Genomic DNA, 20,777 nt, shown 5'->3' on the forward strand with positions numbered 1-20,777 from the left:
GAGGTCTTCAATTTAATGGCCATGTTGTCTTTCTGCCCATCCCTCAGCAGGGCTGAATTTCAACTATAGTGATCCGTCTCAGCTGAAACAACACATATTACATAGCCCTTTCTCAAACAAATGCTCTCTTAAGTCCATTTCAGGTGAACTTCAGTTTATTTACTTTTCATTTCCTCAACAGACAGTGTTGTTTGGCTGAATGTCACTGTCTAATCACTTTAAATTACATAATTATGTTAATCCTGTACAGTGCATGCAATAAATGGAAATGGTAATGACTGGAATGATTCAACTGTAAGTCATTTTCTGGAGAATGAGTGAAGGTTAAACAGAAATGTTCTTCCCCTTCTGCCTCCAGAAGCAAAACTCCAAGTGCTAAAATAGTTCTGCCATTTTTGTCTATAATTGCAAGTACTTGACCTGCTGATGCTGCGCTGCAGGATGAGTGGGTGGGTTCTGCTCTCCCTTGGCATAGGGACAAATTGGAATTGTGTAGCCATGGTAATTTTAGTTACGTGACACTCCCTGTAATATTTAGGAGTTTCTTTTAAAATATTTTTTCTTTTCAATCAGAGCTTTAACAAACAAACTCTTTGGAGAGAATCAATAAGCTTTTTTTTTCAGTAATGCTCTATTATTTAAGGTACCAGGTTATAAATTCACTAAGTTTTAATTGGCTTTCAGGAAAAAAAAATGCAGCAGCCCCAACTTTTCTCAATTTTTCTGTTGATTTGGAGGTCATCTGTTTCCAACTCATTGTGCCGGCAAAAGTCATTGTAAGTTTGACTTAGAGTTTAATATAAAGGTAGGTGCCAAGGATATTCAGTCCATGTATACATTGTATCTTTGCATGTAGTAGTCATCCCTTTTTGTTTTTATTACTACTCTTTAGATCTCCAAAAAGCTCACATAGGCAGTATTAGTCTCTCCATTTCTTCCCTCTCTCTCCTTTCCCCGCAAGCAAAGACACAGAGGCACAAGATATTTATGTCTTGGATGGATGATTTTTCTATCTGTTCCTCATCTATCAAAGCTGTAATCGTAGTAGACTCTCTACATGAATATTTAAAAGGGGCAGCAGGAAAAAGGCACGTGGAGCTTGTGAGAGGAAATAGAGGTTTAGAAGGGTGATATAGCTTTCCCCATCACTAAATGAAAGGTCAGTAGAAGATTTGATTTTACGCATACGAGGTATTAGAATGTTGAACTTCTGCCTCTTAGAAATATATTTGTTTCCAAAACCATTGAAATAAGAGGGTTCATTAGTTTTGAGATTGTTTTGAGGGCAAATAAAAATAACAGTCAGGAGATTAAGCTTTTTTTTTTACTTAAAACTGTTTTAAAAAGTGTATCTCATTTCAAAGAAATTAGCAAACCATACTAAAGGCAAATTAGGTTGTTCTGTATCCCTTAATATTATTAAATGTTCAAAATTTGTATTAGATTCTCAGTAGATTAATGGTTTTTTAATAGTCTAAAAAGCATCCTTTGTGTTCTTGTTCATTCTCTTTGTGATAATGAGAATTTACTAAGATACATATAAATTTTGCAAATAATTTTTTCCTGACAATTCTATTAAAACAGTGTTGAACTGATGCAGCAATATTAGGGTTAATTGTGAGTTGAAATAGAATCCTGATATCCATTCATAATCATAGTTTTCCACCCAGACTTTGATAATATTTGGATATAGTTATTTACATTTAAGTTTTTTAATACACTTGTCAATAACAGATTGGACTTTTTTTGTGGTGTCAAGGGTAAAAAGGTAAACAAAAAGGGGAAAAGGCCTTTCAGTAGGAGAAATAAATGAATTTTTAAGCTTTTATCAGTATTAAATTATATTTTGTGTAGGCAAATTTACAGTGGCTATATCTTTAACTGAAATGAAATTACAGTTGAGTAATAAGGATGAGGTTCTATTTGGTGGCTACGTTGGAAAAAATTTATCTTAAAATATCCAAATGCCATACTTCAGTGAATTGGATGCGAAATTCAGAGCCTTAAATTTAGTCCACCAAAGATATACTCCTCACTACACTAGAATATCCAAATAATTTACTGTGACCCTGTTGAATACATTAGTATGACTGTGTCCTTAAAGACAGTTCACAGAAAGTTGTAGTATCTAAGCAAGCTTAGTAAACTAGTGCTTCTTCAAAGGCTGCATACAGTAACTTTGTGTTTGTCCAGGCTGTGTTCCATATCAAGTTTAACATTCACTCAAGATCCTTTGTCATGTAATCAGATCAAAGTCTTGATCACACCATCAGCCATTAAAGCATGTTGTTGCAGATTTACTGGACCAAACAACAACAGAAATAAACCCTTGCCCTCCTACTATAATCTCTCCCCCAATCTAAGATTTTTTTTTAAAGGAGTCTCCTCAAACTACAAGAGGAATAATCACTTTAAAGTTTCCATTCTACCGCTAAGAAACTTGGCTCATTGCCTATTACATTGAAGTTTTTCATGAGACCTGACTCTTAAATTTATTTAACTTTAGGTTCAGTTCTTATTTGTAACAAGTTCCAAAGCAAGCTGTTCCTGTGGGCTTTATCAAAGACCATTAAGTAAAAGAAACATGTAGAAAAGTAACTAATTATATAAGCACTTCATTAAAGCTGTTCAAAGACAGCTTTACCTGTGGTTAGTGTACAGTACACCAATCTTGATAACCTTCCCCTAACTGCTTCCCATTGTGTATTTGAATTACTTCAAATATTCCCCCACCCATCTTAAAGATGTAGAAGGATTTTCTACTGACTTATTCCAATGCCAGGAGAAGTCACTCATGCGAACTAAAATCCGGAAAGTATGACTAGATTTGATGTAATTGTCTTATCCAGCATCGGGAAGGAGAAATCTTGCAGTGAATGATCTAGTCAGTATAGCGTGAGAGGTTGTGGTTGTGGTATGATATGGTTAGTGTGGATAGCCCAAATCTCCTATACATTCCCACTAAACTGAAATTAGCCATCCATCTGTTTGTATGGTCTTTTCAGTATTATGCCTTTCTTTTTCATCAGAACAGATTCCAAAGCTCGTTGATCATTTTCACTGGGAGTTGGCTCTAAACAGATTTGCAGGTGTGCATCAGAAACAGTTCGTGTTTTGAGGTTCCAAAGGAGTCAGAGGGCTTCAAGCACAGTTTTCCCGTGTTTGAAACTCAAGCCCACAGGATGCTCAAATTTCAGCATATTTACTTTAATTTCTTTTACTGGAGTCAGGACCACAACCCAGGTTTGGTGTAATAAAATTATGATCTTGGAAAAACTAGGACACATTTCTTCCACCCTAGATACCATAAAAACCTCAGACTTTGGAATTATGGTGAGGAAGATAAATGTACTTCAGTGGTGCTTCAGCTTTTATTTGTTGTGGTCACAAGCACTGGCATGAAGTCATTTTTAATTAGGATATACTGGTGTAGAGTCAAAACCAAAGTTGAACTACATCTGAACCATCAAGTTATGCAAGAAATAATACTGATTTTTCTCATGTAGTCTTTATTGTAGAGAAGGGCTGACAAATCATTTTTAAAATAAAAACTTGAATTTAAAAAATTTTCAGTGAAGAACATTTCTTAAAAAGAAGTGTGCATTTTAAATTGTTCTTGGTGATGACAATCACACAGAATAATTAAGGGCCTGAAGACAGACCATATTTGACCTACATAGCTCATCATTCCATAAGAACATGGCATTTCCCAGCTTCTGGCTCAACGTAAGTCAACAAATGCTATAATGAATGTTGATGTTGCTGGGCTATCAACGTCTTCTTGATGACACTTCTCATTTTGCCTTTTTACCTGGCCTTACAAATAGAAACACTGTTTTGTGGAACTTGGCCTGTAAAGAAGCCCTCTCCACGGGTGCCTGAGCATGTTGTCATTATACTAGTGCATAAATGTCTGGCCTTTGGTGTGGGACAGCCTGCAGCCACCAGAGGAGTTCACCCACCTCACTAGGTACTATCCAATACCCTCTTTTCCAGTGGCTTCCGGATGAGGGTCATAAATGTTGGAGCATATGTGATATGCCGAGAAGGAGAGCTAGTAGCTACTAATCACATGATGAATTTATGTCTGGTTGTGGGTCTGGCAAGGCATGGCAGTGTAAGGATCACAGTAGACTCATGTGGGCTATCAAAAAGGATTGACTACCCATGTACTGCAACATGAGATGGATGTGTGATTGATAAATAGCAAAAGGAATGAAACGTGACTGGCTGGAGAGGCAGATGTCAAATGCAAAACAAAAAGCAAAAGCCACATCAAAATTAGTATTCTTTTTCTTTAGTCTCGGCATAACCGTGGAGTCATTGAAATAATATTATATGAGGAAATTATTCACTAAATGTCTTAGCTTTCAAATTGATGGATTCTTCTTCATAGATATATATATATATATATATATATATATATATATGCATGTACTGTGGCAGAACTTGAACAAATGCTCCGTTTCAGATTGGGGTGGCTTGGAAATTTTTGTGAAAATACTTTTGATGGAACAATGATGTGTAGGCAGTACATTTAAGCTTCTTTTGTCAAAACATTGCATAGCTACAAAAACTACCTATGTGTAATACCGACCAGATGGATTTCTGGTCCTCAAGAAAGGGTCTTGTTATCAGGACTAGAGGGTTTTTTTTTTAAATCTCGTCCTTGTTTTGACATGACTTCATATGTGATTGTAAGTCATTTCAGTCAGTCTGACTGTGCTTTATCTTATCCGTATGGAAACTATTTTGCAATTCTCACATACAAAATCTCTGATAAGTGCAGATAACATAATTATCATACAAAAAGGATGTCTGTGAATATCCATTTCTGACACAGATATTTTTTTTCCTAAATATAAGAACTTTAATTTGGTAAAGTAATGGAAGTAGTGCTTAGAATGACAGGAATTCTTTTCCTCTTTCAACTATTCAACATGTATCTCTGTCTAAAGAAACATTAGTTCATTATTTTTTCAGTGAGGAGTGCTTAAGATTCTGTAGCATAATCAGATTGTCACAGAACCACAGGGGAAAGCCAGATGTGTAGCTCTTAATAGCTGGAAAGGAATGAATTAGAGTTATGCTTGGGAAAGTATCTTGTGTGATAAAAAAACTGTTGTAGTTTGTAGTATGGAGACATCAAGCATTTTAAAATCCACATCCATCCATTTGTTAAATACTAGGTTAAGTCCCACAGTTGTCATCTGCTGGCTTGCATATCTCAGCCCTGTAGGATCCTCATACATGTTTGCCATTTTCAGGTTGTCTTTGGTTTTATTTGTGTTTATCTCTGATTTTCTTAATTTCCTTCACTGAAAGTAGTGCATTTTAGTATTACCTTATTGTAGGAAAGATTTTATGGGCTTCAGGGAAATAGAGGTGAGTGAAACTCTTTTCAAATATTGCAAATCTGTCATAAGAACCTCAACTTTTCCTCACTTACAAGGACATGGCCTACAACCACTGATAAAAACTCATTACCATTTTAATTTAGGCCTAACATGGCAAATCTGAACAGTATAAGAAATACCTTTGCAACAGTTTATTATTTAAAATCATTCTCATATCCTGCATTGCTGTACAACGGTAACATCCAATCAGATAGGTTTCTCGGCTGTGAAGAGGTGGGGGGAAGTGGGAACTACAGACTCTTTGTATTATGAGCAAGCTGGTTTGTTGAATCGCTGTTACCCATGCTAAGCAGTACCACCTCCCTTTCATATTTATTTTTTTATCCAGTTTTCATCCGGTCTTGCATTTAGTTTTGAAGCACTATGAAGCAGAGAAAGTCTTTGTACAGGGAAGCTGCATTCACAGAGTTAGAGAATGAACAAGTGAGTAGTTGAACTAACAAAGCCTGGTTTCCCATGGTTTTGGTCCTCTGGTTCCTTCCATGTTTCTACAACAAAACCCACAGCTGCTTCTCCGCATCTTCTCTATCTTCTCTGATTGCCCTGTGGACAAAAATGTGTTGTAGGTGGTCTGTGCAACTATTGCCTGTGATACAGAGTTTTATGAATACAGATTGGTCAGCACCGTGATGGCAAAAAACAGATTGTTGAGGCTGGGCTTTGGCCTTTCCCTCGGTGGGAGCACTGATTAAGATCTCTATTTTTTCTACCAGCCTTTGACATTTATATGAAACTTAGCGGATTGCTCTTCCATCATTGGGGTGAATGAGTAGGTTCAAAAGTTACTAGGATGGGCAGAGATAATGAAATGGAATCGAGGACACCGTATGTTCAGAAGTCAATTTCAGTTAATACTTGTATTCACCTAGAGACAAGAGGAACAACAAAACACCAAAGAAAGCTGTATTAAAATATTATGGGTTGTGTTCTACAGATCAGTGTCCTTTTCTAAATAGAGAAAAAGTGTAGCACTGCAATGACACTGAAGACTTATGGAACTATATATAGACTATATATAGACACTGAAGACTATATATAGACTCTAACTGCTAGACAAAAGAAACTAAGAATGTTATTTCTTACATGCATGTGTGCACAAATTATTTGGAGTGTAAAGTGAAGTACTCTGAACTAAGGAACTTCTAGAGTTTCAGTTCCTCTTCTCCATGTAAATGCCAACTATATTATGTTTCAACCTTTAATTATGTGCTTACGCTCTCTTTTCACACACACACAGATTTGTTTCCTTCTGTGCACAGAGCTGAGTCTATTCATTTAATAAGCTATTGTTAGATATTTTTCCTCTTCATTGTTCATTGTGTAATAGCAGTGTTCTTTGCTACATGCTGTTTAAATCTCACTCTCAAGGGAGCTATTAATTTCTTTCTAACCTTTCCTGTGACCCCCATAACTAAATATCAGAGTGCTTCAGAAACAGTTATTAAGTTTATTTTTACATTATTCACCTGAAATGCAGCTTTCATTTTCCCATTTCACTGATGAAGATGAGGCAGATGTTCAAAGTGTCCGCTAGAAGGTTAGTGTAGTCAACAAACTTGATGGTGGTCAGTTTAAAATGCTTGGAACTGTATATTTACAAATTATTAAAATTTTGTAGCATGTGTTCAAGCAAATTGCAGTGGTCACTGTTCAGCGTTTAAGAGAAACTAACTCCAGGGTATGAAGTCGCAAAGAAAAAGAGGAAATTAGTACTTGTTACTTCATGGTTAATACCAGAGGAACTGATTTTCTCCTTGTGAGCTAATCTTAGGAATTATCAGATACAACCTGATAGAGCACACCATGTTAAACCTGTGTGGGAGAAGACTGAGGTCCAGTGGGTTCATTGGAGGCTTTTAGCTGTGGTACAAATTGCCAGCGTTTGAGCATGATAGTGCGCAAGTTCATGCTTATGCACTTCAATCCCTTACAGATACAGAAGTTGGTTGTCTAGTCAGACCACCCTCTGAACCATACAAACGCTCTCCTGAGGGCAGATATTCGTTACAGCCTGTAGATTGGATATGTACTGCTCTTTGATGTCTTAGACAGAGCGCCAAGGTGCTATCATGATTATCTAGCATAAAATACACAGCAAGCCAAGAAAGATTTTTCTCATGTAATCTTTATTATTGTGGAGAAGGGCTGACGAATCATTTGTAGAGACTGGGGATACAGAGATTATGTTAGAGCAGTTAGGCTTGCTAATCACAGAAAGTAACCATTGTTTGATGTTTCCATGAGAGAGTCCTCCATTAGCTGCATGCATTAACTGCAGTTGAACTTGACTGAGTGTGAAATTAAAAAGGAGACTCGGATTTCGAGACACTCCCTCAGGTGCTCAGAAGTATGCTAACTGGCACTGTGGGAGACCTCCTAAAACAACTAAGGATACTTAAAAGAAAGAGGCCATGACAATATAAAAAGAAAACCTTTGTATTATCACTGAACCCACAAAATTGGACAAGATCAGTCACACTTTATTAACTGTTAAATGTCAGACTTGCATGAAGTGCACCTTTTTGCCAAGATCTGATTTCAGCTGTGCTTGGTGAGCATCTGTAGTCCCAGGAACTGGAAGTGTTTAATACTGGACAGAAAAGTCTGTGAAACTGAATGTAAGAAAAATTGTCAGGAGACTACATATTAGAGCATCACCTAGCTTCAAGAAGATGTATTTAAAACATAAGCTTGATAGAGATAAAGGATTTTAGAGGCTATGTTGGCTTCTGGTGACAACTGGAATCTAAGACAGGAATTGTAGAGACCTTATTTCTGGCTTGCATTACGGCGCTGGAGACGCTTCAGTCTTCTTTGTTTGTGAGAGGCATCTAGATCCCACAGCTACCTACTGGTGTGAAATTTGAAACTCTGGAAACTAGTATCATTCCTAAATATTAATAATGCTCATTTTATACCATGTTTATTATCTGTGAGGCTGAGGTGTAAGAAGGGCCATATCCTTTTTCTCTGTGATTGTCTTATAATACAATGTTGAAGTCTCCATGGAACATTCCATTTGTAATGCTCAGTTCTGTAGGAATAAATGAAAACATTATGTAGGAATAAATTCAGGATTATGACATACTCTAGGATCAAGGGGAAGGCTTCAGCTAAGAATATGTACATTTATCAGTTTATTCTACTTTGCTCCATGTGAAAGATCTTTAAAAGCTTTTCCTGATTTTGAGAGAGAATGTCCCTTGAGATATTTCTTGGATATTTATCACAGTGGTCTTTGCAAATAACAATGGTTAGAAAGGCTTTTACTATTTTATGCTTTCTACCATTTGGGACTATAGAATTCCTCTTAAAGATAGTGTTTTAATATATACTCAGAGAGTTCACTTCCAAGTAAAAGCAGTATTTCTCATTTCATTGTTGATATGTGAATATCATTCAGTTCTAGTGCTATTTCTAGTGGCAGGAATATATATTTTCAGATCTAGCTATTCATTTTACTGGAGTACTCTTTCTGATGGAAACTTTTTGTGTCTTTGCCTGTAGCTACCGTTGACCTCCATATAATTGTCATTGTTATTTCAAGATTTAAAAGGAAAGCAAAAAGGTGTTTGTCTCTGAAGGCTTGTGCTATAAAAAAAGTATATTGTATTTCATTTAATAATCCCATTTGTAGAACAGTCTTTGAACATTCACATACTGCTAGCTCTTTGTCGTTTTTTCATCATCTAAAAAAATAAACTGGGAAAATTGTTGTATTGTAAACACAACCTTAAAATACTTATTACAAAAAACATGTCTATGATCCTTTAAAGAAGGAGCAAGCTGGACTCCTGTGAAACGATACCTGCTAAGACAGGCCATAGTCTGCACACTGAAAAATGGTATCTAGTGTTATTACAAGTAAATGTATATCCCGTAATTCACTGTAATGTATTTTCAAAGCCGTGAAGCCTGTGCTGGTGATCTCTAGCAAACAGATTTGTCTGTTAGCCAACTAATTACCAGATATGTGCCCAGAGCAAGCACCTGCCATCTCCTTCATAAAACTGTGCTATGCACAGGGAAATAAATAGTGACAGATCCCCATCCTGAATTTGTCCACATTGTGCTGCTAGGTTCATTCTCATTTCAAGTCATTACACGGACGACTTTGTGATTTTTGAATCACAAACTTTTTCCACTTAAAAGATCTCTCAGTTCTCTTGCGGTTGCAAGTGCTAGCTGGAATGCTGGTCTGCATGCTGCTTGTTTCAGGCGCAGTGATTGACACCCCTCACACCTTATTTAAAAAAAAATTAAAAAAAAAAGCTCAGAATACAGACATCACACTATTTTTCAAAATGTTGCCTCTCACCCTGAATGACAGATTATTTCGATGATGCGTTATTTGTATAGTGGGCGGACACTGAGTCACTAAGTTTAATAGCAGCATAAAATACAAATATGTAAAAAACCAGTCAGCTGCTGGTTGGAAGCATTTCTAGGTAAATATAAAGAAACAAGCTGCAACAAGTGAGTATAATGGAAAGCAGTACAAGACTGTGTTTTAAACGTTTTTGAGGTGTTTTTGGCTTGTGTCTTCTGAGTTGTTTGTTTCTCTTTTTGTTTCTTTTATTAGTTGATCTTTTTGGTTGTTTTCCTCCTCCTCAAAGTGTACATCAAAAAGGAAGTCATATAATAAGCGCCGGTTACTCAGCCTTCTGTCTAGCTTTTAACTGCATTATGAATTTTGAGGGCTCATTGAGGTAGTAATCCTTAAGACTACTTAGGGGAGGAAAAAGAAGTAGGGAGGAAAGAGCCTACCCTTAGGTAAGAACATGAAAGAAAGCAGAGAGATGTGTGCCAAGAAAAATACCAGTGGAGCTTTACAGTGATGGTGGGGAGTTCAGGGACTTACAGAGAGAGAATTGGTTTCTTTTATACTTTTACATGGGAATATTAAAGTTTTCATTTAATGTTAATGGAGGAGGAGGAAGTTCCGGAGGTCCATCTGTGTGACATAGACAGAAAGTCATGATATGGCATGTCACTCCAAATTTGCGTTCCTATTGGCATCTCTGCTTTTGTTTATTAGGAAAGGTGATACGGTCAGATGATGCAGGAGAGAAATGGGAAGTAGAAGGAAAACAGGACAGATAGGAGGAGATTGTAGTAGTAATCGAGGTTAGACGTCATTGAGTAATGGGAAAGGTGTTTTTTCTACACTGAGCAAAGGAATCAGACAGACCATGCAAGTGTTACTGGGAAATAAAAAAGATTTTGCTGACTTGCTATGCAGTTCAGGAGTAGGCTCTAGTTAAAAGATGATCTCCATAAGGGATGACAAACCTGGAAGAAACTGTCAGAATTGATGCAGCTGAGCTTAAGGTCAATCAATCTCTATATCTTCCCATTATTAAATGTATTTTATGCTTGCATTTGATCCTGGTCCAGCTGCTAGGAGTATTGCTGACCTGACTTGACTGGGTCATGCATAGTGATCTTGGTATAAATTAGAAATTGGTAACTGGAACGAGTTCATTGTAGGGTCACAGAGATGGTCAGGGGCTGGAGCGCCTGGTCAGTGAGGAGAGGCTAAGGGACCAGGCTTGTTCAAGCCTAGAGAAGGAGTGGCTTCAGGAGACCCTAACAGAAGCCCCCCAGTGTCTATGGGAAGGTTAGCAAGAAGACTGAGCCAAGTGCTTCACCATGGAATACGTAGAAGGACAAGAGACAGTGAGAATAAGTTGAAACGAGAGGTTCAGACTGGATACATAGAGAAACATTTTTCCCATGAAGATGCCAAGTACTGGAACAAAGACCCAGAGAGGCTGTGCAGTCTCCATCCTTGGAGGTTTTCAAAGCCCAACTAATTAAATCCCTGAGCAAACTAGGCTATAGCTGACCCTTCTGTGAGCAGGAGGATGGACCAGGTACAGCCTGAGTTATCCTAGGATCCTATGACAGGCAGTTTTAGTGACTGCAGCTATTTGTAAAATGCTTTGATTAATTTATTTTCTTGCTATAACTTCAGTGGTAATGATTTGCGGTTAACAGATTAAGAATCCTAATTATTGCTAAGACTCTGACCATTTACTGAGAAATTAATAATAAATCTGTATTTATCCTTCAGCTCAGTTCTGTCCCCTCATTTATATATAAAGTCGTACAGTCATACATCACACCCAAACGCAAACACATATGTATATATGCACACAAAAAAGGAGGAACAATGTGAAAACCCTTTTCAAAAGTTCCTGGCTGCTTTGTTTGTTTTTTCAAGGTTTCCCATTTCTTAGAATGGGTAAGTAAATTCCATGTGTATTTGGAATCAGTGAATTCCTAGGAACAGTGTACAGCTGATAACATCTGACACAATCAGGCTTGTAGACAGCATTTTCTCTTAAAAGCATGGCACAGTGCATTCATTGGAATACATGGTGGCAGGGATGCTTCTTAGGGGAATTATCACATTAATTCTGTTAGAAAAAAATATTTTGTATGCCATTTATTTTCTACTTTAAGATCAGCATTCCACATTTGCAGAAGGCTGGTAGAATTTCATAACTAATAAATCAAAGAAGCTCTCTTAATACCTACAGAACTAAATGTGTCTTCCGGAACTATTCAATAAAATTTAATTTACATATTTTTTGGATGTGTAATCTATGTGACCTTCAGTAACTGTTTGTTTTTTAAATCTGAAAAAATGCCTCCAAAGTGTAATAGCCCAGAGTTTCAAATGGCGCAGTAGGATATGTAATGCATATTTTAACATGTTTTCTTTTAATTTGTCACACAGACTTGTTGTGCATGATTATATAAAAGTCCATATTTCTAAACCTGTAGTAAAAGTGTGTAAGATGTACTCGGCTGGGCTAAAAAATTCAGAAGTCTAATTTATCTTGAGATATGCTCAGTCAAGTAGTTTTTCACAGCAGTTAGCTAACACTTCAAGCTCTAACAGTGCCCCTGAGCCATAAAAGAAATTTGCATGTAAGAAATGTTTTGAATCTATTAAAACCTCAGCTCAGAGCTAAAGAATTGCTCTCATGTCTTTGTTGACTAACATGAAGTGGGATCTTACAAAAAGCTGGGCTGTGATCGACAGATGCCAAAGCTTAGGTTTTGATGCGATTATATATTTCTTTCATGCACAGCAGTTTAAGTCTGGGACTGGAGCTTCAGAAAGACAGCAATCAATGGGTCTGTGCAAGAGTACACAAAATATATTACTCCTGGCAGTCGTCAAGGCAGAATTATTCAAAAAATAATCTGAAATGCATTTGATCATACACTAGATGGTTTAATAATTTATATTATACCTTATTAGCAAAGTCTTGTGTTTACTTTGTGGCTGCCAAAACAAGATGAAAGGCTGCCTCCATGGAAATACAAGATGCTTAGCTCAAAGTGTCTGTCTTTGCATTTCAGTTTGATAATTTTCCATCCTCCTCCATTTTGATTAATAGTATATAGGTTTAAATCTTAGAGTACCTTTTCTTTCATTGCGGTCTTTTTTAGTGAGTGCAATGCTCCTTATTAAAAACAAATCTACCAAAGAGTTTATGGCCTATCAAGACTTAAATTAGTATAAACACATCTATGTGGAAACTTCTTTACCTTAGGATTTCCTCCAAGTATTTTTTGGGGGGTAAAAGAGGCTTTGGATTTAGTTCTGAATTGCGCTGAACTGAATCATTATGTTAATCTTCCTGAGTCTTGCAGCTACAGAATTGTTATTTCTGAGCTTAGTTTAAGAAACTGTTGTACTCTGACTAGTAATTGTGTATAGTAAATATCACCAATTATCTCAGTTCAGAGTATTACAGAAACACCTTGAAGATTTCCTTGAAAGGCTAATGCACCGCCAGTATTTTATCTGGAGATACAAATAAGGGCCTTTCCAAATTAATACTGCTATGAACTGAGAGCGCAGGGAGTGGACCAGTGTAACTGCTAGTTCAACAAATGAGATCTTTGCCTCCACACATGCTTTTTGCACCACAGGTGCATGGAAAAGCTCTAATAAACCTAGTTTTCTGTGGAGAGCTCCCCTCCCTGTGAAACATGAAAGACCTTTTCTGTAGGTGTCTTGGACAGCTCTTCAAGGCACAGCGTATGGAGAGCTTTAGGGAAGAGAACATGTATGAGAGGATCTCAGAATATAGCACTACAGCACTGCAGACTCTGAAGCTCATATGACAGCTCAAAGAAGCTCTTGTAATTTGCCTTATCTACCCTAAAAGGCTTAATTTATTTTTAGTTTCTGTAACTTCATCCTGTCCCCTCCTTCTCTGTGCATGCAATATATGCCACAATGTATACTTTACCTGAAAACTAGTTCCGCAGAGTCTACAGAAGGACTTTTTTCCCAAATAAATATATATATACAGTGGTTTTCACTAGCACAGCTGCTAATGTGATACTGGTATGTTAGTAAGAACCGATTATATTCTAGGCAGGCGCTGCAGTGAGGGCCACTCAGCCCTTAGCTCAGGCTTGAGAGAGTGCAAGAAGAGAGTCAGCTTAGCAGAGCTCTTCCTCTTCCCTCTGAGTTTTGTGCTGTGTCTTACAGAGCTGCACAGCAGACTCTTAGGAAGAGGCACCTGCCTGCAGGTGTCTCTGAGAGATTATCCTGTTTTTAAAAGCTGTTGTACGAATTGGAGGGGGGGGAACAGATAAAGGACCGCCATTTTCTAAAGGAGCCTTTCAGTTGCAGGGAACCAGATGTACCCTTTTTTACAAATGTGTCTTCTGTGACAATGATGACGGACATTTTCAAGGAAGGCAGTGGTATTACCCATGTATCAGTGTTGCAAGGCAGAATTTTGGGGCAAACTAGAGAATAGTTCTTAGAAAACATGGATTAGATGAACATATTCATTACTTTTCTGGAAAGAAAATATTTGGCAGTATCATCTGAAGAGATACAGGTTATCAAATAGAAAGGCAGCAGTGTTTTAAGTGACAAGCTGTGAAGTATATCTTAAAGAAAAGGGTCACTTTAGTTTGCAAATGGTGATCTTTTTTTCCGTCCAAGAACAGTGTAATCGATGAGAAAAATTCAGAATTTTTTCTGAATTCAGGTAAAGAATTCAGGTTAGCAAGGTAATAGGAGTAGTATTTCAAGTACGCATCTATTGAAAGAAAAGCTTCTGATATAAAGTGTTTGACAGTCTCTTACATGATCTGAGATACTGCAAAAATCTGAAAGTTTTGAGCAGTTTAGGAAACGTGGCTACCAGTAGAAAAAAAAATATAAGATAGAAGGAAAACAAGTATAGTGAAATTGTGAGAATTGTACCTCCAACTCAGTTGAGTCTCAGCATTAGGAAAATACTGTAAGAAAAAACTTCATCTACAGAAGGAACATAAAAAATGGGTTCAGTGTATCAGTATGATCATCTAATTTATGGGAAATAGGATAAAGTAAGGAAGAAAATGGGGCTTGCAACTTTACAGACTGACTTCCTGAGATGAAATAGCACTGTGACAACTGGCCATGGGGCCAATGAGTTCCCCACCACCAGAACTTTGTAAACCTTGCTAAAATCTCTTTTGCCATTCTGTCCTACTAGCAGTATGCAGCACTAATTAATTCATATGCATTCCATGGTGCAGTAGAGGTTTAAGAAAACAATATGATAACAAAAATAACAGTATAGGCTATTTATGATGGAAATTATAGCAACAAGATGAGACTATTTAGTTTTATGTTGGAAAACAGAAAACCTGTAAAAGAGAAATGAAGTGTCAGTGAAATCACTACTGAAAATTACTGCAGAGGAATGTGAATGAATGCATGACAGTAATGTGTTTAACTGTTAGTAAAACAGGGGGAAAAAAATGCCCCTCAAAACTTTGTACAAGTTGTGGCTTGTGTTTGGAGTGTTTTGCTGGAAAAATGGTGTCTGACAAATTTGGTGGCCTTCTGCTAAGGGGTTACAGCATTGGTGGATAAGGGAAGAGTAACTGACATCATCTACCTGGCTTTGTGCAAAGCATTTGATACTGTCCTGCATGACATCCTTGTCTCTAAATTAGAGAGACACGGGTTTGACGGATGGACCACTTGGTGGATAAGGAATCAGCTGGATGGTCACACTCAAAGAGTTTGTGGTCAGCGGCTCGATGTCCAACTGGAGATAAGTGACGAGCAGCGTTCCTCAGGGGTCGGTGTTGAGTCAAGCACTGTTTAACATCTTTGTTGGTGACCTGGACAGTGGGATTGAGTGACTTACAAAGTCCTTTATGAGGCACTGGCCCTTTTTATCTGTTTTCTAAGAGACAGCATTTCGTCTCGTACAAGTAAGTATTCAGGACTTAACTGATTATCAAACTGTGTAGAAATATTTAATAAGGAGTTGGGAGTCTGACTTTAGTCAGCCAAATTTTAAGTCATGAATTGTTGAATATTAAATATCAGAAGAAGTCAGTCTTCAATTGTATTGATATTTTTACAGTCTTATCCTTTCTTTTAAATCACCTTAGCCTTACTGTTAACATACCAATGATAGGTGTAAAATAAGGTCATGAGCATAAATTATGCTCAAATTGGTAGAGATTTGTGAGATCTGCAAAGAAAAGAAAGGCTTTATAAAAGTCTAGAAATAATACATTTGCAAAGAAGTTTTGATTCATATCTAAAAAATTATTAATACTATGTGGTTTCCAGTTTATTCTGCAGGCAAAGGTTAATCGGCTTTGATTTGGGGTGATAAAATAGCTATGGCCAGTTACTAAAATTTAAGATGCCTTAGCAATTTATTGTAATTAATAACTTAACAATATGAAGCAGTTTCATAGTTTTTGATGAAGCTAACATATTCTGCACAATATAGACTGAAGTCCTGGAGTAGTATTGTTATTGTGCCTTACACTGCAGAGAACTACACCCCAATTTGCTTACCTGTTTCCTTTTCCTCTGTTTATCTGGTTGATGGTCTTCTGGGTGCCGTATAAATAAGAAGTCGTCCTCATTTTATAGGTCATTTGTTCAGTAACCCTTTGCCTGTGTGAATTGTGATCTAAATCAACAATACCTCAGGCGTTGGAACGGCACTTACACCAGGCTGTCATTCACCCCTTTGATACTTACTTACTTAACCAGTAGTAATCATTATTTTCATTCTACAATTACTGTAATGGAGCTGATTCCCGAAATGGAAAACAGGAGGCAGTTACAGACAGTTTGAATTGTGCTGTCACACTTTCATGGGCAGGCACCTCTCTTGGAGCCTTGGTATTTCTTTGAGTTTGCCCAGAAATGCATTTGGTAAAAGAGGGAGTTGGGCATCTGGTCTGTATTTTCACATGACCCTGTTTCAGCTGCTTGAAATACAAGATTATCCAAACAGGTACTTTCTGCATCCCTGACTTGTTTTATGCAAAATGTGAAGGGAAAAAAATACAGTGGATTACCCAAAAAACTTTTTTAAGGTTTTTAATTTTTACGGTTTAAAATTTCAAACTATCAAAACTCCAGCTGAGCTCAGTTGAATTCCTAAGGCGTTATTTAAATAGAGGATGAAAAAAAGAAATGGAGAACAGAAATACTGAATTTTATGATGTAACATCGTTACACCTTTGTTTAATTATTCCTTTACCACTTACACCTCTTGCAAATGTCATCAGATTACAGTTTTAATAGATGTTTTTCCTTTTGAGTATCTACAATGCTAGTGTGCTGAACTGAACAGGATTGCAAGAGGGAAGAGTTTCTTATTCGTTCCACTTGGATTTTCAGCTGAATTAGTGACTCAACGTCTATAACTTGTGCTGCAGTTAAAAGTCCTCATATTGTGGGGGATCTTGGTGCTTGCAGTCAGGTTGAGAATGGTAATGGCAGGCGCAGCAGGGAACTCGGATTCAATATGCTGAATGAGAAGGTGAGTGTTTTAGCACAGCTGCTTCCTGAGGGTCAGGGGAAAGGAAAAGCCCTGTGGGAGGATTTTCAAGCACCACTGAGCTGGCACACCAGGAGACGATGATTGACTTTAGAAGAGCCCTGCTGTGCAAAGGATTGTTGTGTTGTGGTCCCCTTTATCACTGGTTAGGCATTTCTTTTGAAGAAGCCAAAAATGGGAGAGTAGTAAGATAGCAGCAGAACAAACAAATAAAAAAATAATCATGAAACAACTCTCTTTGATGACATTGAGGTCTGGAGGTTTGTTTCTTCATTGATTTGGCAGTTTAATTTCATTTGAAAGATTTACTTTGTGTGGCTTTGGTAAGATTTCTGTATGAAAAACTGATGACCTGCTGCAGTGCAGGTTGAATTGTTGTTTGTCTTGAAAACAGATATTAATTTGGACCTCAATATAAAGAGAAGATTTTCTTTGTATTTGGGATGTACAATCAGGAATACCTAACACCCTTTAAATCTTAATATGTGCATTTCTTCACAGGCGTTCAGGCATGCACCACAGAATGGCACAAACTGGAAAGCACAGCCTTCTGCTGAGATCCCAGTAAGAACACCACTCAGCTCATGGATGGCTTTGCAGCTCCCATGGCAACAAGAAGGAGGTGGACTGAAGATACTGTCTGTCAGCCTGGCTCTACTGGCAGTTCTTGTTATGTTTTACTACGGAGGAATGAAAACAGAGCTGTGAACTGAATGAGGCTTTTGCGAAAACAATAAAACTACTGTTTAAAATCTTCAAAGGAAACACTTTTACCTACAAGTCTTTTTTTTAAAGAAAAAAAAAAGATAATATAAATTGAGCAATAATTTGTACTCACCCTATGCCTTTCCTGTCATTCATAAGAGAGAATGTTAATAAGCTCTAGGGCGACGTATCTTGCCAAAATTTGAGATCCTTGGTTGGCAGAACAGTTTGTTGCATCTTTGCTCTTCTTTTTTTCTAAAATGATGCAATGTTTGCATTGGTTACTGTTTTTGTAACTGCTGTAGCAGGTAAAATTGCATGCAGGAAACTCATGAAGTTTATAAGACCTTTTTCCATTGAGTGATGTTGGTGATCTTTTATGGGCAGAACATTTAAAGCTTTCTTAAAGATTTTGCTTAATGCAGTGTGATGGTTTGATATGTGTCTTTTTACATTAGAATCAAACACTGCTGGGCCATTAAAGTTTGTCATTTGTTGGTATTGATTTTGCTGTTATGTCTAAAAGAATTTTTGGCCTGCCATCTTGCCTCTCTCAACTTCACAATGTGTTACTAGATTTTGTTAAGACAACAAGAATTATTTTTTGCATAGAAATAGTTTTAAAGGTATTGGGTTTTTATCATTGAATGGGAAGATGGAGTTCTGGTGGTAGAGTTCTGTTAAAAGATGGATTTAATGCAGTCTTTATAGATTTAGTATAATGCTCAGAGAACTAAATGTGAATCTAGTATTAGATGTGCGTTGGATCACGTTGTATATAAGACAATATTGCTGTGTTAGTGGGGAGGTTACGTTTTGCACACTGCAAATTTCTGGTTACTTTCTTCAAGCCGTTTTTTGTCATGACAGGATCTCCACCCATCTTGAGATTGTGCTGGTCAGTCAGGGACTGGACTCTGTGCCCAGTCCTGCCAGCAGCTGACTGTGTGATATTCGCTCGTTCGTTCATGCCTTGTCACCTTTCTGGATCTTCATCCAAACTTTCACTTGCAAAGTATATTTAAAATCTTAAGAGCAGGAACTGTATTTCTTTTTTTAGTAGTTTGTGTCATATCCAGCACAGACGGCGCTGAGCTGCCTACATGGCTGTTGCAGTTCAACCCTGGTAGGCAGCTAACACAGAGCCACTCGCTCACTCCCCCGCCATGGCATGGGGGCGAGAATCGGAAGGGTAAAAGCGAGAAAACTTGTGGGCTGAGATAAAACCAGTTTAATAGGTAAGGTAAAAGCTGCGCACACAAGCAAAGGGAAACACAGAATCCATTCACTACCTCCCATGGGCAGGCAGGTGTTCAGCCATCCCCAGGGAAGCAGGGCTCCGTCACGTGCAACGGTGACTTGGGAAGACAAACGCCATCACTCCAAATGTCTCCCCCTTCTTCCTCTTTTCCTCCAGCTTTTATTGGTGAGCACGATGTCATATAGTCTGGAATATTCCTTTGGTCAGTTGGGATCAGATGTCCTGGCTGTGTCCCCCCCAGCTTCTTGTGCACCCCCAGCATACTTACTGGCAGGGCAGCGTGAGAAACAGAAAAGACCTTGGTGCTGTGCAAGCACTGCTCAGAAACAGCTGAAACATCCCTGTTATCGAATCTGGTTTAGTCACAAAACCAAAACATAACCCCATCCTAGCTATGATGAAGAAAATTAACGCTATTCCAGCCAAAGCCAATACAGCAGCTCTACAGTGCAGATGAATAATCCCCTAGGAAGGATGCTTTGTACTTTATAAAATGAGGATTCCTAGTAGTTACAGACAATTAATCAGGAAGTTCCACCATGATGCTTTCAGTACAGCCTGTAAATTATAACAACAAATGTAACTATCTTCAGGAAATTAGTTGTGTAATGACTTTAATATTATATTTCTTATTGCAACCACTGAAGGTCATGAGCCAAGACTCAAAATTCATGAGACTTTTTTAAAAAACTGTGCTCTTGATTTGTTTCTGCTTGTTTTTTCAGGCTTTTTTTTTTTACAACCATGAGTATGTGACAATCAGTAATTTACATTTTTAACAAATCTGAAATATTAAAAAAAAAAAACCCACTTGAGTCTGCAAGCTGAAATTTTCAGGAAATTACCACATATCACAAGATTCTCAGGAAAACTGTGAGTTGACAAAATCATTATCTCTGAGCCAAATTTTTGCATTTGATGGGAATAAACTATGCAGATATTTTCTGTGCCTCTAGCACTCTGTCAGCCGCTCTAGCTTATCTAATCATAGCAATTACAGACTCATTGCATCAGCTGTTACAAAGACTTAGCAAGCTTGTGATTTAGATTCTGTGCATCATTGACTTTAATGGGACCAGCTTATTTTCTTGGAAATAACACAATATAGAGAAAGCGAGTGAGGAAGACTTTGTAAATGACATTGCCCACAAATGCAGTATATTCTTAAACTGAGCTTTAACCTGATAAGTAGGAGGTGTTGTTTATCAAGTATTTTGTTATGCTCCTTTAGATTTTGAGAGGGCTTTTTGACACTTTGTACTGTCGAGCAGTAGAGTGTTTGTCATTTGTTCCTGTTTATTTACAACGAAAGCTTTCAAAGACACTGAGCTGAATAAGTCAATTCTGGTCAAACTGCTCATCTGGACCTTCAGGCAAAAGCCAAACGGGGCTACTGTTGAAGGCTGGAAAACCTCTGAGCATAGAGTGGACTGTAGAAGTATGTCTACTTCATGGAACGGGGTGACCTGAACACATTTGATCTGTGATTTTTGCTCCCAGTTGGCTCCCCGAATACTTCTAACTGCCATGCCAGGCAGCGTT

At 37.6% G+C, this 20,777-nt stretch overlaps 1 protein-coding gene across 2 annotated transcripts in view; it reads left to right on the forward strand.

Moving 5' to 3' along the window:
* The window catches only part of CDKAL1 (CDKAL1 threonylcarbamoyladenosine tRNA methylthiotransferase), a 424,960-nt gene extending 406,425 nt beyond the window's left edge, over positions 1–18,535 (forward strand). The window contains exon 16 of one of the 2 annotated variants that reach the window (XM_074146151.1): positions 17,771–18,535. In XM_074146151.1, the coding sequence (XP_074002252.1) occupies positions 17,771–17,977 (207 nt within the window). In that variant the 3' untranslated portion in view covers positions 17,978–18,535. The remainder of the gene's footprint in view (positions 1–17,770) is intronic. The other variant, XM_074146152.1, reaches the window with a different exon arrangement.
* The last annotated feature ends 2,242 nt before the right edge of the window (positions 18,536–20,777 follow it).

This window comes from Numenius arquata, chromosome 4 (genome assembly GCF_964106895.1).
Source record: "Numenius arquata chromosome 4, bNumArq3.hap1.1, whole genome shotgun sequence".
In the NCBI taxonomy this organism is placed as follows: Eukaryota; Metazoa; Chordata; class Aves; order Charadriiformes; family Scolopacidae; genus Numenius; species Numenius arquata.